Source organism: Chlorocebus sabaeus, chromosome 12 (genome assembly GCF_047675955.1).
Source record: "Chlorocebus sabaeus isolate Y175 chromosome 12, mChlSab1.0.hap1, whole genome shotgun sequence".
NCBI lineage: Eukaryota > Metazoa > Chordata > Mammalia > Primates > Cercopithecidae > Chlorocebus > Chlorocebus sabaeus.
The window spans coordinates 11,871,244-11,886,100 of record NC_132915.1 but is presented as its reverse complement, the minus strand read 5'-3'; the positions used below and the strand labels follow the sequence as shown (position 1 = coordinate 11,886,100).

The 14,857-nt window shown below is 36.9% G+C and overlaps 1 protein-coding gene across 5 annotated transcripts in view; it reads left to right on the top strand.

Moving 5' to 3' along the window:
• NAA35 (N-alpha-acetyltransferase 35, NatC auxiliary subunit) overlaps nt 1-14,857 on the top strand; it is a 93,151-nt gene that overhangs the window by 34,800 nt on the left and 43,494 nt on the right. For all 5 annotated transcript variants that reach the window (XM_073021458.1, XM_073021459.1, XM_073021460.1 and 2 more), the window contains exons 7-11: nt 5,416-5,482; nt 5,563-5,606; nt 7,122-7,172; nt 7,799-7,882; nt 8,698-8,812. In XM_073021458.1, the coding sequence (XP_072877559.1) occupies nt 5,416-5,482; nt 5,563-5,606; nt 7,122-7,172; nt 7,799-7,882; nt 8,698-8,812 (361 nt within the window). The remainder of the gene's footprint in view (nt 1-5,415; nt 5,483-5,562; nt 5,607-7,121; nt 7,173-7,798; nt 7,883-8,697; nt 8,813-14,857) is intronic.

Genomic DNA, 14,857 nt, shown 5'->3' with positions numbered 1-14,857 from the left:
TCTTGCTCCGCCCCAAGTCTGTCATTTCTTAGCATAATACTGTCCTTCATCTGCACATACCTTAATTCTTTTCAGACAGATCCTTTTTAGAAGGGGTGCCTACAGCCTGGACAACATAGCAAGACCCCATCTACAAAAAAATAAAAAATTTAGCCAGGCATGGTGATGTGGTACACCTCTGTAGTCCCAGCTACTTGAGGCTGAGGCAGGAAGATCACTTGAGCCCAGGAGTTCGAGGCTATGGTGAGCTACAATTGCACTCCACTCCAGTCTGGGCAGTCAAATGACCCTGACTCTTAAAAAAAAAAAAAAAAAAAAAAAAAGATGTATTCATAGTCACTGTCTCTGCTTTTCTTCTTTTTCTCTCTGCTCCAGTCAGGCTTTACACCTTTCACTAAAACTACCATGTCACAGTCGTCAAAGACCTCAGTGTTAAATTCAGTGGTTAGATTTGGTCTTAAACTTGAATTACCAGCAGATTTTGACGTAGTCATCACTCTATCCTCAAAATACATTCTTTGCTTGGCTTTTAAGATGCTTTTCTTCCCTGGTTTGCTACCTCACTGGTGGTTCTTGTCTGTCATCTCTTTCTGTAAACCAGAACTATACAATGGAAATGTAAGCCACATGTGTAGTTTGATTTAGTGTTCTAGTGGCCATAGGTGAAAATAATTAGAATGCTGTATTTTATTTAACTCAATATATCTAAAATATTAGTGTTTTGGCTGCATAGTATTGTGTCAAGAGTACAGTTTTTGAATACTTATTTCTGACAAAGGATGCTGCAATTACTGGACAAAAGTATAATGAGACACAGGATATGTACTTAGTCTCAAAAAATATCTTTCCACCAGATACTTATTAATTACAAAGGGAAAAATGATAGCTTTGTCATGGAGAAACTTGGCGGATAGCACCTTAGTCAAGTGGCCAGAATTATCAGTAATTAGACAGATTGACATGTGCCTACTTATACAGTGTTCTAGGAAGGACATATCACTTCTGTGGTATTCCTATCAAATATGATATAACTTAAGTGTAATCTTGAAGAAACATCAGGGTTACTGAGGGATGTGCTACAAAATGTATATTACAAAGTATTGTTCAAAATATACTATTTTGAAGTACTGTTTGAAGAGATACTTCTAAATGTCAGATACGAAAGTTAAGGACAGAGGAAATGCTCCAGATCAAAGGAGGTTAGAGACATGAATTTCTTTATTTGGTAATTGTACTGTGGTTATGTAAGAGGAAGATTTTGTTTTTAGGAAATCATACTGAAGTATTTAGAAGTAAAGGGGCATCATGGTCTGCAACTTAATCTCAAAGGTTTCATTTTGTCACTATCACAAGTGCTAACCTGTTTGTTAATACTCACAAACTCTGTCTTCTCTCTTGTTAAGGTGAGAGTATTCCTGTTACAGTCTAAGCTCAGCTCCTCCACTTGTGTTGCATGACTAGGCTCTCCTTCACTACTCACTTACTCTAATCGGCACATAAACATGCTTTACATTCATTTGAAAGCACCACAGTTTCGTTGATCCCATGGCTCCTTGTATCTACAATCCCATTTCCCAGCTACTCTCCAGGAAAAACTTCTTTAATGATTTGCTTATTCTACTTTTTCTTTCGTTTTCTCTTTATGTACTCCAAATGGTCGTTCTTTACCACCACTACGGAGAACTGGTCTTTACCCATCTTGCTAAATTCAGTGTTTTCACCCCTCCCTCTCCAGCCTTTGAGCATCATTAGACCCAGTTGACACACTGTGAAATACTTTTTTCTCTTTGTCTTCTTAATACCAGTCTTTTGGATTTCTTTCTGCCTCGCTGGTAAGTCTAGTTCCTGTGCTTGCATCTCTAATTGCTGGGGTACTCGTGGACTCCCTCCCTCCTCCATAACCGCTCCCTAGGTTGATTTCCTCTACTTATGTGGCATTCAATATCAACTAACTATACACTGATGAAGTCCACATTTATACCTCTAGCCTTGAGTCCTTCCCTGACTTCTAGTCTCAAGCAAGTGAAATCTGAAATCTCCACTTGGATGACCAAAGAAATTACAAACTTGATATACCCAAAATTGTACTTCATTTCTGCGCTTACTCCTGCTCCTCTCAAATACTGCCTTTTCCCAGGAAATGGTACCATCACCTGCTTAGAACAAAACACTAAAAATGAGGCTTGATTGTACAGTTTACCTCATATCCACATTCAGTTCATCAGCATATCATGTTAGTGCTACCTTTGAAATATATCCTAATTTTTTTTTTTTGGACCAACTTCTTACTCTCCCCACTGTTGCAATCCCAATCCAAGTCGTCATCAGCCCTTGCTTGGACTGTTGGTTAGAGTCCAATGTCTGGTCTCCCTAGTTTCACTCTTACTTCTGTCCTCAAGTACACAAATCTTCAAGAGTGATCTTTAATGGTAGCAGTCTGTTTACATGACTCTCTTGCTCTCACTTACCTAGTAACTTAGATTAAATTCTTATTACTGAGGTTTATATACCCAGGACCTGTGGTGTTCTTCCAGAAAGATAGTTTTCCTAAGACTCTTCTTGGCAAACTTACAGATAAGGTTTATGGATATTTTTGTTTTGTTGTTTTTCCTACACAGTGTTGGTCTGGTTTTTTAAAAATAGGAAGATGAGGCTGGATGTGGTGGCTCATGCCTGTAATCCTAGCACTTTGGGAGGCTGAGATGGGTGGATTTACTTGAACTTAGGAGTTAGAGACCAGCCTGGACAACATGGCAAGACCCCATCTCTACTAAAAAAAAAAAAAAAAAAATTCAGCCTAGTGTGGTGGTGCATGCCTGTATTCCCAGCTACCTAGGAGGCTGAGGTGGGAGGATTGCTTGAGCCCAGAGTGGGGTGGAGGTTATAGTGAGCTGAGTTTGCGTCACTGCACTCAAGCCTGGATGACAGTGAGACCCTGTCTCAAAAAAAAAAAAAAAAAAAAAAAAAAAAGAGGGTGGGGGGGAGATTTTACATTGAAAAAGAAAAACCTAGATTTTTTTCTAAAACATTAGGAGACCTGACCACACTGACCCTGTATTCATTTCATAGCCACAACAGGATAAGTAGTGGCTGACCCCTTCTAAATGAAGCATATGTTTTCCAATTTGCCAGTCTCCACCATTCCCTAGTGTATGTTGTAGTCAGCCAGATATATTTAGGAAGATAACCTGCCTTTTGAGTTCATGAACCCTGCCCTGGAATAAGTCGTTTGTTGAACACATATTTATTGAATAGAAGTCTATTTAGCACTATTCTAAGTCCTGGAGGTAAAATAGTAAATAAAGCCGTGAACTCATGGATTATACCTGTCTTGGGACAGATAGTCAATGCATATGTAATTAAATACATATATAATGTCACGTGGTGATAACTGCCATGAAGAAAAATAAAGCAGGATAAGGGGATATAAAATGGTGGATGGTGCTGTCTTAGAATGCATAGGGAAAACCCCTATTTGAGGATTTGACATTAGAACAGAGGCTGGAATATAGTAAGGGATGAAGCCTTGTAAATATTTTGAAGAAAATCATTTTGGTGTGGGAGCCGTGAGAGGGGAATGTGTTTAGTATGTTTGAATGACAACAAGAAAGACCTGCCAGACTGCAGTGCAGTGAATGTGAAGTGATAGGAAATAAGGCTGGCGAGGGAACCGGGTCATGTGACGCAGGGCCATAGAGGCCATGGTGGGCTTTGGGATTTTGCTGTGAGGTAGAAAACTCTTGAAAGGTTTTGAATAGGAAATGACATGATCTTACTTATTTTCAAACAATCCTTCTGCCTTCTGGTGGTGTATAAATTATAGCAGGGACTAGTGTGGTGGGTGGGGGAGTTGTCTGGAGGTGGTTACAAGAGTGAGCAATAGTGGTGACTTAAACTAAAGATAGCTGTGAAAGGGTGAGTAGTTGGACTAGAATTTGAAGATAGAGCCTACAGTGTTTTCTGATGGATTTGATACAGGATGCAGAAAAACAAGAGGAGTTGAGGCCAGGTTTTCAGCCTGAGCAACTCTAGGTAGATAGTAGTGCCGTTTAGTGGTATGGTAAACGCTAGGAAAGGGGGCATCAAGCTTCTTTTTGGAGATGAAAAATTTGAGAATCCTATTTGATGTCCAAGTAGAGACAGACTATAAACTTCATCTAGAGGATAAGCTTATATAACTTTGTAATGTAATGAGTCTTTTTATTTTTTTAAGGACTCGATTAGTAAAATATCCTGGAGGTCTTTGAGACCAAGGACGTAGGGTTTGTTTTTTTAGTGTTTGTGGGATATAGTACCTCACTTGAATTTGATGCTCACTGTGTGTGTTTTTTTTTTTTTTTTTTTTTTAAGAATCCAGAAATTGTGCTGTGGCTCCATCCCCTTTTGAACCATTATTCTGTTATTTTAGGATTCTATCTACATTTTTATTTGAGGCAGAGTCTCACTCTGTTGCCCAGGCTGGATTGCAGTAGCACGATCTCTGCTCACTGCAGCCTCCACCTCCCGGGTTCGAGTGATTTTCCTGCCTCAGCCTCCCAAATAGCTGGGATTACAGGCACACGCCACCATGCCCAGCTAATTTTTTGTATTTTTATTGTAGACGGGGTTTACTATGTTGGCCAGGCTGGTCTTGAACTCCTGACCTCAGGTAATCTGCCTGCCTCGGCCTCCCAAAGTGCTGGGATTGTAGGCACAAGCCACCGTGCCTAACCCTATCTATGTTTTTATAGGAATTATAGTGGCAGAAACACTGTTTTAATGGGGCTTATGACTTGTTAATCAGATCAGCCAGATGACAGTAAATGTATTTTCTTCAAAGGAAGTCCAGCAAATCACTTAATTTGTTAATGACTCAGCAATGAAATCATTTAAAAAATGATTTGGGGGATGGGGGTCGTATGTCTGAATGACTCAGTCTTTTTCCTTCCAGTGGACTGTAGTGGAACATGGTTTTGCTCTCACTTTGAATAATTCTCTTTGAGAAATCTTAACTGTAAGCGATCATTTAATAATTTTTTAAGTAGTCTTATCTAAATCTTGCAGCCTGGTCCTTAAACAGTAATTATTGTATATTTACTATTCACCTGTGAATGTGAGAATACTTTGTGAGAATTATTACTTTGTGATATTTTCATAAGCATTACACTTATATGGCAAATGAACGTATTAAATTGCCTAAGGACAAGCAATTGAAAGTAAGGACAGAGACAACATTAGAATATGGTGTTTTATGTGTATGCCTTCAAGAAAAGCTTGGTTGTATCCTAGTAATATTTAGACAAGCAGGATGACCTCCCATTTTGTTTCTTTATTAAATAGTGATTTTGTAGAGAACTATAAAGAAAAGTTTTATATTTTGCCACAATTTAAGGTTTTGTTGCTATTCATGAGCCTGATTATTCCCTTTTTGTATAGGAAGATTTTCAGTCTATGACTTATGGATTTAAAATGGCTAACAGTGTGACAGATCTTCGAGTTACAGGTAAAATTATTTTTAAAGATAATTCACAAGTTTTACATTTTCATATGTTTCCTTTTAAAACTTACTGTTTCTTTTTCTAGGCATGCTAAAAGATGTGGAGGATGACATGCAAAGAAGAGTAAAGGTATATATGTTTTCTCTTTGATGTAGGGTTTTGGTACACCTCTAAATGTCAGGTTAACTTTACCTAATTACAAATGTGTAGAACCACCTTTCTCCTGTATGTGCTTTGTATTTTTTTTTTTTTGTAATGAATTTGAACACTGCTAGAGGAGTTTCTGATAAATGAATGTCATTTTCAAGTATAGCCATCCCTCAGTATTATCAGGGCATTGGTTCCAGGACCCCTGTGGATGCCAAAACTCAAGGATGCGCAAATCTCTTATGTAAAATGGTGTGATATTTGCATATAACCTGTTTATGTCCTTCTGTATACTTTAAATCATCACTAGATTACTTATAATATTTAATATGATGTAAATGCTATGTAAATAGTTGTACTTTTAAAATTTATATTTTTAAATGCTATTTTAAAATTTTTTTCTGGCTACTTTCAATCAGTGGTTGGTTGAATCCAACCCATGGATAAAGAGAGATGAGTATATTAAAATTTAACCCACTTGATTCTTTCAACTTTTTGCCGGTGTTTTAGAGTTTTTTACTATGCTATTTTAAGAATAGTATTTTTCAGAAAAAAAAAAACAAAAAGAATAGTATTTTTCTCCCACTACTGTTTTGAGTTCCTCAAAGGTAAGGACTGTCTTATTCACCTTTGTATCTTTAATAGCTGGTACAGTGTCTGGAACACAGTAGGTGAGCTCAGTAAATGGTAATATGCCAAATCTGGTGAAAACCTTCTAGATGACCTTGATGATTTGCTGCTTTTCATAGAGATTAAAAAGGGGGAAAAGTTGTATTTCTACTTTTATTCTTAATGCTAGTATGACAATATGGTTGTCAAACTTCATATTCTCTTTTTTTGATTTTTGCAATTCAGTGAATTGGGCAATTTGACACACATAGTGCTCCACTTTTAGATGAAAATACAGATCAGAGGAGTTAAGTAACCTGTGTCTTAGCTTTACTAAAGGGCACGTAAATGGCAGCTTTAGGGCTAGAACCCACAACTTCTAGTAGATCTTCCTGTAGTACCGCCCTGGTATTTGGTCAAATAAAATTGTCCACTATAACATTTGTATTAAGATATTTTGTATTTTAGTGTAAAACAAATCAGTATTGACCATTGAACTTTATTTTTTCATGATGTGATTTTTGTAAAGGTTACAGTTTTTTTCTAACAGGGTTAGTTTTGAGAGCATCAGGAATTTCAATAATAGCTCCTTTTAAAGGAAAATGTACTGTATGTCATATACTTCTGCTTATGTTATTTCATTGTTTTGCTTTTGCTGTTTCAATACTTAATTCTTTTGCATGATCTTTATAATTTATGTCAAAATGACCTTTCTGTATATAGAATTAATAGGAGGAATGTAAATACTAGACACAGCTTTTTTTCTCCAACAATTTTTCCCAAAAACAGATTGTTGTGTATACTCAAAAAATTAGTGTTTTACCTTATATATTTGTAATGTAATGTTTTTTCAGGTTTGTGTTTAATTCACCTTTTTTAAAATTTTAGAGTACTCGAAGTCGACAAGGAGAAGAAAGAGATCCAGAAGTTGAACTAGAAGTAATTGAACTTATTTTCTGGTAGATAATATCAGAGAAGTCTACCTGTTAATGTTGTAGTTTTATGAACTGCGTTATAATTTATGGAAGCCCTTTTTAAGGTATTTCTTTAAAAATTGGACATTGCAAGGGATTTTATTTCCCTTGTATTTATTTTGATAGAATGATAATACAGCTCTTTCAAATAGATGATTTCAAAACTCTTCAGTATTCCTGTGAGGTAGGAAGAAAAATATGATCTTTCACAGATGATGCGTCAGAGCTCCACAGTGTCAAAAGTTGCTGAACCTTTGTCGAGATTCTAAATTTTCTGACTCTGCTTAAAGCACATTTTAATCAGTCTTTTTAAAATGCAGATAAAATCAGCTTTTTGAGGTAATAGTGTAACTTTTGACTTAGGACAAGATCAGTCCTGTTGATATAGAAGCTTCACATTCCTATTTCAAAAGAATAGGCTTTGTTTTGTTTTCTGCAGCTCATTTTTCAGGCTTTTAAAAGCCTATAAGCGAAGGTGTCTGTAATGTAGTACGTTACTAACATTGAGACTTAGGAGTTAATATATTTTAAATGAAATTCCTTTCATGGACTTTGCATCTTTTAACTTCTAGTCCTTTCTTGTTTTTTTAGCACCAACAATGTTTAGCAGTATTCAGCAGAGTGAAATTTACTCGTGTGTTACTGACAGTGCTTATAGCCTTTACTAAGAAAGAGGTAAGGGCATTCGATATCATATGTCTGTCTGTTTTAGTGATTTGGGATGGAATGCCTGAGTGATGCAGTTCTGAAAGTTTTCCCTTGAAGTGCTCCTGATCTCAGATGTAGAGAACTCAGCATTTGGTGTATTTATACCAGAGTAACCCTGAAGACCTTCTCAAGAAGTATATTTTTTTACTTATTTGTAAATAATACATTAGAAGCTGAAATTGCTTGTAGGTTGTCGTATTTTGTGAATTGAAAAGGACAAAGTAAAAATTTTAGGACTGTTCTTACCTTCAGTTACATAATTAATTGTTAAATTTGTATAGAACCAAAAGCAAGCCTTAGATGGTGAATATTTTTTCTTTTTTGTATTTTTGCACTAATTCAAGCCAATTACAGATTAATTTGTGAATGGTTTATAAGTGGTGAGTAGGGATCCAATTTTTACCATTAATTTAACTTCTGTAATTCTATTTCTTCCCGGGTTTTTTTTCCCCCCTACCTTGATGAATGACATGGAATTGTTGAAAATTTTCTCATTTTCTAGTTGATTGCATCTTTGGTTTTTATTATTTAAAAAAAAAAAAGGTAAACCAAAAATATTTTCTATTGTTACAATTGATCCTACAAGTTTTATAGATGTGAGTAAAAAAACCATTTTCTATCCTAACAGGATCTGGACATCCTGTATTAAGTACATAGTTTATGAAAACCAATGTCATTACAGCAAGCATTTAATTTCATTATTGTTTATAGGATTTTCCTATTTAATGTATATCTTTCAGTGAAAGAATATGTAAGAATGTTTTTGGTGATTTATTTGCTAGACCAGTGCTGTTGCAGAAGCTCAAAAATTGATGGTTCAAGCAGCAGATCTTCTTTCTGCCATTCATAATTCATTGCATCATGGCATCCAGGCCCAGAATGATACTACAAAAGGAGGTAATTGTTCAGTTTGCTTCTACTCTTTCTTTTCTTCGTTTCCATCAAAGTATTTAGTGTTTAGCTTGTACTAAAGTTTTTTTCAAGTCAGTCTTATACCTTGGAATGTTTTACTGCAGAGACTTACAGTGTTTAGGCTCTCCTCTATAAATATGTACTACACTAAAAAACAATACTGTACAACTTGGCCATTTCCTGTATATTACTATTTAGACTCAGAATATGTATCCTGTCTTACATTCGAGCTGTGATGTTACAACCTAACGGGTTCTTCTTGCTGCCCAGAAAAGCCAACGCAGTGAGAACAGCAGAGAAGGAGTTTAATTATCATGAGGTCAGCCGAGTGGAAGGATGAGAGCTGTTTCTCAAATCTTCCTCCCTGAGAATTCAGGGACTAGAGTTTTTGAAGAACAGTTTGGCGGGCAGTGGGTGAGCAAGGAGAGGTTTGTTTCAGGAAGGGATAGTTACCATCTTTATTTTAAACTGTAAACTAGATTTGTCCCATAGTTGCTTGGCCTACACCAGGAATGAGCAAAGACAGCTTGTGAGGTTAGAAGCAAGACAGAGTCAGCTATGTCAGGTTTCTCTCATAATTTTTACAAAGGCTATTTCAGTGTTAACAGTGAATCACCTTTTTCATCACCTCTCCTCTTTACTCTTTTGTCTGAGAGATCATCACTTCCATTACACATGCTAGAAATGCTTGTTCCCCGGTGCTGTAAAGAAATAGCACTTGAACATAAATTTTATTTCCTCAGCAAGGCCATTTTTACTTTCTGCAGAAAGGGTGCACTCGCCAGCCGTGAGAGTACACCCAACAAAGGGGACAGGGTCATTTATAACGTGACGCGTCCACCCTACTGCCGTGTCCAGTTTCTGTTGACTGGAACGGGACCTCACATTCTGTATTTGTCCCAATTGCCTAGCAACTTAGAACTTTTTAAAAGAAGCAAAGGCAGAGGAGAACAAAGAAAGGAGGAAGTAACTTGTGGAATGCTGAGAAAGGTAAAAACACCTTCAAATAAGGAAGAAGAACAGTCTATGACCTATTGCTTCCTTGGACCAGTATAAGCATGCCAGGGCAAATATCTAGGCTAAATTATGGGAGCTAAGAACATAAAGTACATTTGTTTCTTTGTTACGGCTAGCAGATATTTAAGAATGTTAGCACAGGTCTTTGAATAAATTTTGCTTCTAAAAGAAGTTACTATTTATTCCTAATTAGATGGAGAGGAAAGTCTTTGAAGAGGAACCTCTACTTTACTTTTTACACACAGTCTACTCTGAACACCAGGCAGGCCTTAGATATTCTCCCTGTTTTGGAAAAACTTTCAGTCTGTATTTTTCCCGTGTTCTCACACCACCACAGCAGTCATCAGCACAGAAGACTTGAGTGATCAACTTCTCTTTTTCCACACACACCAGCTGGGTGCCCTCTAATTAAACTGCCCTTGAAGGAGTGTTTGTGGTAGTGTGTGTGGAAAACAAACTCCAGCCTCTACTATCTACCTGGAGGTAATGCCAGATCCCACAGGTTGAGGGCTCAGTCCCCAAGACTGCTCTTGCTCCCCAAACACCAGTTCCAAGTCTGGGTTTCCAGAACTTCTGATCTACTGGCTTTAAGTTGGGATTCCCACGACTCTCTTTTTGGTTTCAGCTGATTTGCTGGAGTGACTTACAGAACTCTGGGAAACACTTACTGTGTTTACTGGTTTATTGTGGAGGGCTCTAGGATACGAAGGATACAGATGAAGAGATGCATAGGGTGAGGTATGGGTAAGGGTTTTGGAGCTTCCATGCCCTCCCTGGGTGTACTATCACCTAGGAACCTCGACGTGTTCAGGTATCTGGAAGCTCTCTGAACTGTGTCCTCTTGAGTTTTTACAGAAGCTTCCTTACATAGGCATGATTGATTAAACCTTTGGCAGTTGGTGATCAACTTGACCTTCAGCTTCTCCCATCCCTAGAAGTTGTGGGGTGGGGCTGAAAGTCCCAACCCTGTAATCCTGCCTCTGTCTTTTTGGTTATCTGCCCTACCCTGAAGCTGTCATTTGCATACCAAAAGACAGCACTTGGAGAGTCTAAGGATTTTAGGAGTTACCTTAGGAAGCAAGAAGAAAGACCAAATATATATTTCATAATGTCACACCCTCTGTGTTCTCACTGTATTCATACAGGCCTCTGTTATATATTTTTTAGTACATTGTATTTTAGTTTTTTACCCATTTGTCTTTCCATGAGATTTTGAGCACTTTTAGCCCAGGCACTTTCTTCTTGTGTATTGCAATGCTTGGCATGTTGTTGGCACTCAGATTTTATTTATGAACTATGCCTTAAGAATAGTGTACCTCTGTTGTAAAGTTTACAATGGGTTAATATTTTAGATAACGTGTAACAATTTTGATTGTCCTTAAAACTCATTACAATGGGATGATATTTATATCCTTTTTTTCCCCCTCAACGACTTGGCCATTCCAGTAGAGATGAAGAGAAATTTATATGCTTCAAATTAGTGTTACCCAGTTGTCGGTCTTGTAACCAGAAAAGCAAATTTTTACTGATTCATACTTCATTCCTTTTCCACACCTACCCTCCATTTAGAGACAGGCATTGTGTTCCTCTTCCCATACGTTTTTCTTTCCTTACTAAAATGTTAGGTAATAGAGCAACCCAGAAGGTAATTTGGGTTAGGAAATGAATATTGTCATAATTTTTATGTTTGTACTAGTTGTGCTAAATTTGTATTTATTTATCATCATTTTCACTTTTTCCAAAAGAGGGAATGTGTTTATAGGATGAATGACTAGGTGGCATTCTGTACCATGGGACATAAGGAGGTGGTTATGCATAGCAATGTAGTAGTACATGTTTACAGAGAGGGATAAAATGTCCACAACTCTTAAATGCTTTGAAATCTACAGCAGTAATACTTTATGAAAACCACTGTATAATAAATGACTTCAAAGTAATTTGTTGGTTTATGTATCAACAAGATCATGCAAAGCAAGAATCTTCCGGATGATTGGAATCTGGATATTTCTTTTTGCCATGTCTGACTACTCCTGGTCTATTCTGCTCTGTATTTGTAATCAAGCAAACTCTTGAGATGATAATTTCCATGGGATCATTAGTAGATATAGCTTGTGACTTTCCTATATTTCAGACCAGTGCTAAAAATAGCTTGTGCATATGATCACCTCTATTACTCTGGTTTTGTAGTATGCCGACAGGCTTCAGGAAAATTGTTTACATAAAATTGGCTTGAATAAACCTTTAAAAAATGTAATCTTATGACTAAGCAAGCGAAATTTTAAATTTAAGAACTACTCACCCTGTGCTTGTGTGTGTAATACCTTTTAGCTGGCGTAATTTAACTTTGTAATTATCCCTTAATCATAAGCCATACAATTCTATAATAAAAAAGTTAATGCCTTCTTAATGTCTATTCTAGTAGATGAATGATGAGAAATTAGTAGTATAGATTAGTTTTGGTCTCTACTTATTTTGCCTTCCGATTATATTACAACTCCACCTGGTGACAAAATGGCTGTGTAAATCCTGAAATCACTGAGCATTCATTTTAGCTTCTCATTGAAAGGTATATATTCAGTATGAATTGTAAACTGGCATTAAGGGAGAAAGTAGGAATAATCAAACTTGATCTGGGAATTACTTGCTGGTGCATTTACTCAATGCATAGTAATATCTTTATGAAGATGCAGAATACAAAAGCGGTTTTGGAGGTGGATAAGGAGGGCAGCTTACTGATAATGGGATTTTTTGATGTGGTTACATGGAGCACTGTAGTAGTAAAGTAAGTATTTGGCCCTGGAAAATGGATAGAAAAACAGATTTAGGAGTCATTTTCAGTGCTTATTGAGGGAATAGATGTGTTTACTTGGGACTTGCTGGATTCAAAGATGTGACCTTGAGTTATATCGTTGTTGAGGAAAGAAAGGAGCAAAAACATCCAGTGAAACGGATGTTTTTCTTTGTTTTTGCTTATGCTGTCTTGAATTTTATAGTTCTTTTTTATATATCTGTGGAAGTTTAGCTCATCCTTTAAAATGATGTTCACATCACCTCCTCCAGTGAGACTTTCCTGGTTCTGTTTGTCAAAATATTTTTTTCTTTCCCTGTTTGCTCATAGTTATCTGTGAATTGGGTCTAGTTTACCCTTTAGATTATGAGCATCTTTAACAGTTGCCAATGGAAATAATATATTTAAATTTATGTTGCCTGAAATTAGTAGATACTCTTGGGGATTGTATTTTCAAATCTAACACACAGTTTCAAGAGGACTTGTCATCTTTTAAAAATAAAAGATACCTGAATAAACTTGGTGGGTTGAACACATGTATTTGCTTTCTGAAATCCCAAAGAAGCAATGAAGAAGTGATTTTTTTCTTTCAGAGCATAATTGATAAAGATGGAAAAGACAGGGAAAGGGGAAAATAGCAACAAAGTTATTTTAGAAACTGGAAAACAGAAGGAGATTGACTTACCTATCTACAAATAACTGTATTTTTAGCCACTGATAGAGGACGTCAAAGGCAGCCCAGTTTAAACTGTGGATCTCCTGAAGGCTGCATTATTAGCTTGCCAGATACTTCTGGAAATGGGTATGAGAAATTTAGCTGAAAACATGAGAACTGGTTAATAATCTGTTCAGAAGCAGAAATTTCTTCCCCCTTTTTGCTGAGTGACATTCCTGAACCTCACAATACTAAAAGTTTATTCTCTGGAGGAAGGGGACAGAGGGATTCTGTACTTGAGGGTTTATGAGGCCCAGTTGAAAGGGTACACATTATGAGAGAGTTAAGTGAAAGTTAAGTAGTTATTATTGTGACCTACTTTCTTTCCCCATCTCTCCTCTCCTTGCTCCACTCTGCTTTCAGAACAGTGTAGCCAGGCACATGCTCTCCACTTAAGAGTTTAGAAGGTGGTTCTTAGGGAAATCTGACAAGTACAAGAGGTGAGGAAAAACAACAGCAAAATCTAAATACGACAATTTCAGCAGTTCCCCTGATAAAATGGCTTGGTTGAAAGCTTGACCTATATTCACCGTGCTCTTAATGTTTTTTTTGGTGTGTGCTCTAGTTTCAAATCTGAGTGTAGAGTTAAGGGTGGAAATCTCTAGCCTGAAAGAAAGGGAATAAAACAGGCAAGCAAACAAAATACCTTAAGAAAAATGAGAAAAATCAATACATATGTCAAACAAAAATAGGATGCTATATGAAAGGAAAAAAGGGGAATATGTTCTTTGAGATTGAAAATAGAAGAGCACGGTGGGTGGGGGGCAAGGGGAGGGATAGCATTCAGAGAAATAACTAATGTCGATGATGGGTTGATGGGTGCAGCAAACCACTATGCACATGTATATGTATGTAACAGACCTGCATGTTTTGCACATATATCCCAGAACTTAGAAGAGCAGAAATGACAAAAATAAGTAGGAAGTTTAGAACACAAAGTCGCAGAAATCTTAAGAGTCAAAAATGAAAAGGTTGAAAATAGGAAAGATAAAGATTATACTAGGCTTAGTCACGAAAGGTCTACTATCTAATAAAGGTAAGTAAATAAAACAAAGGATAAACTAATAAAAGTTGTTCCAGAAATATAGATCAGAAAATAGAAGCCAAAAAAAAAAAAAAAATCACTGGATGTGGTAGCCCATGCCTGTAATCTTAGTACACTTTGGGAAGCCAAGGCAAGAAGATTGCATGAGGCCAGGAATTCGAAACCAGCCTATACAACATAGTGAGTCCCCATCTCTACAAAAAATTAAAAAATTAGCCAGGTGTGGTGGCACATGCCTTGTAGTCCTTTCTACTTGGGAGACTGAAGTGGGAGGATTGCCTGAGCCCAGGAGGTCGAGGCTACAGTGAGCTATGATTGTACCACTGCACTCCAGCCTGGATGACAGAGAGAGACCCTGTCTTTTTAAAACAGACAAACAAATGTAAGAATATTTCCTGGAGACAGATGATATGAATGCTCAGTTTGAAAGAGCCAATAAAGAGCCATCCAGCACAACTAGAATGA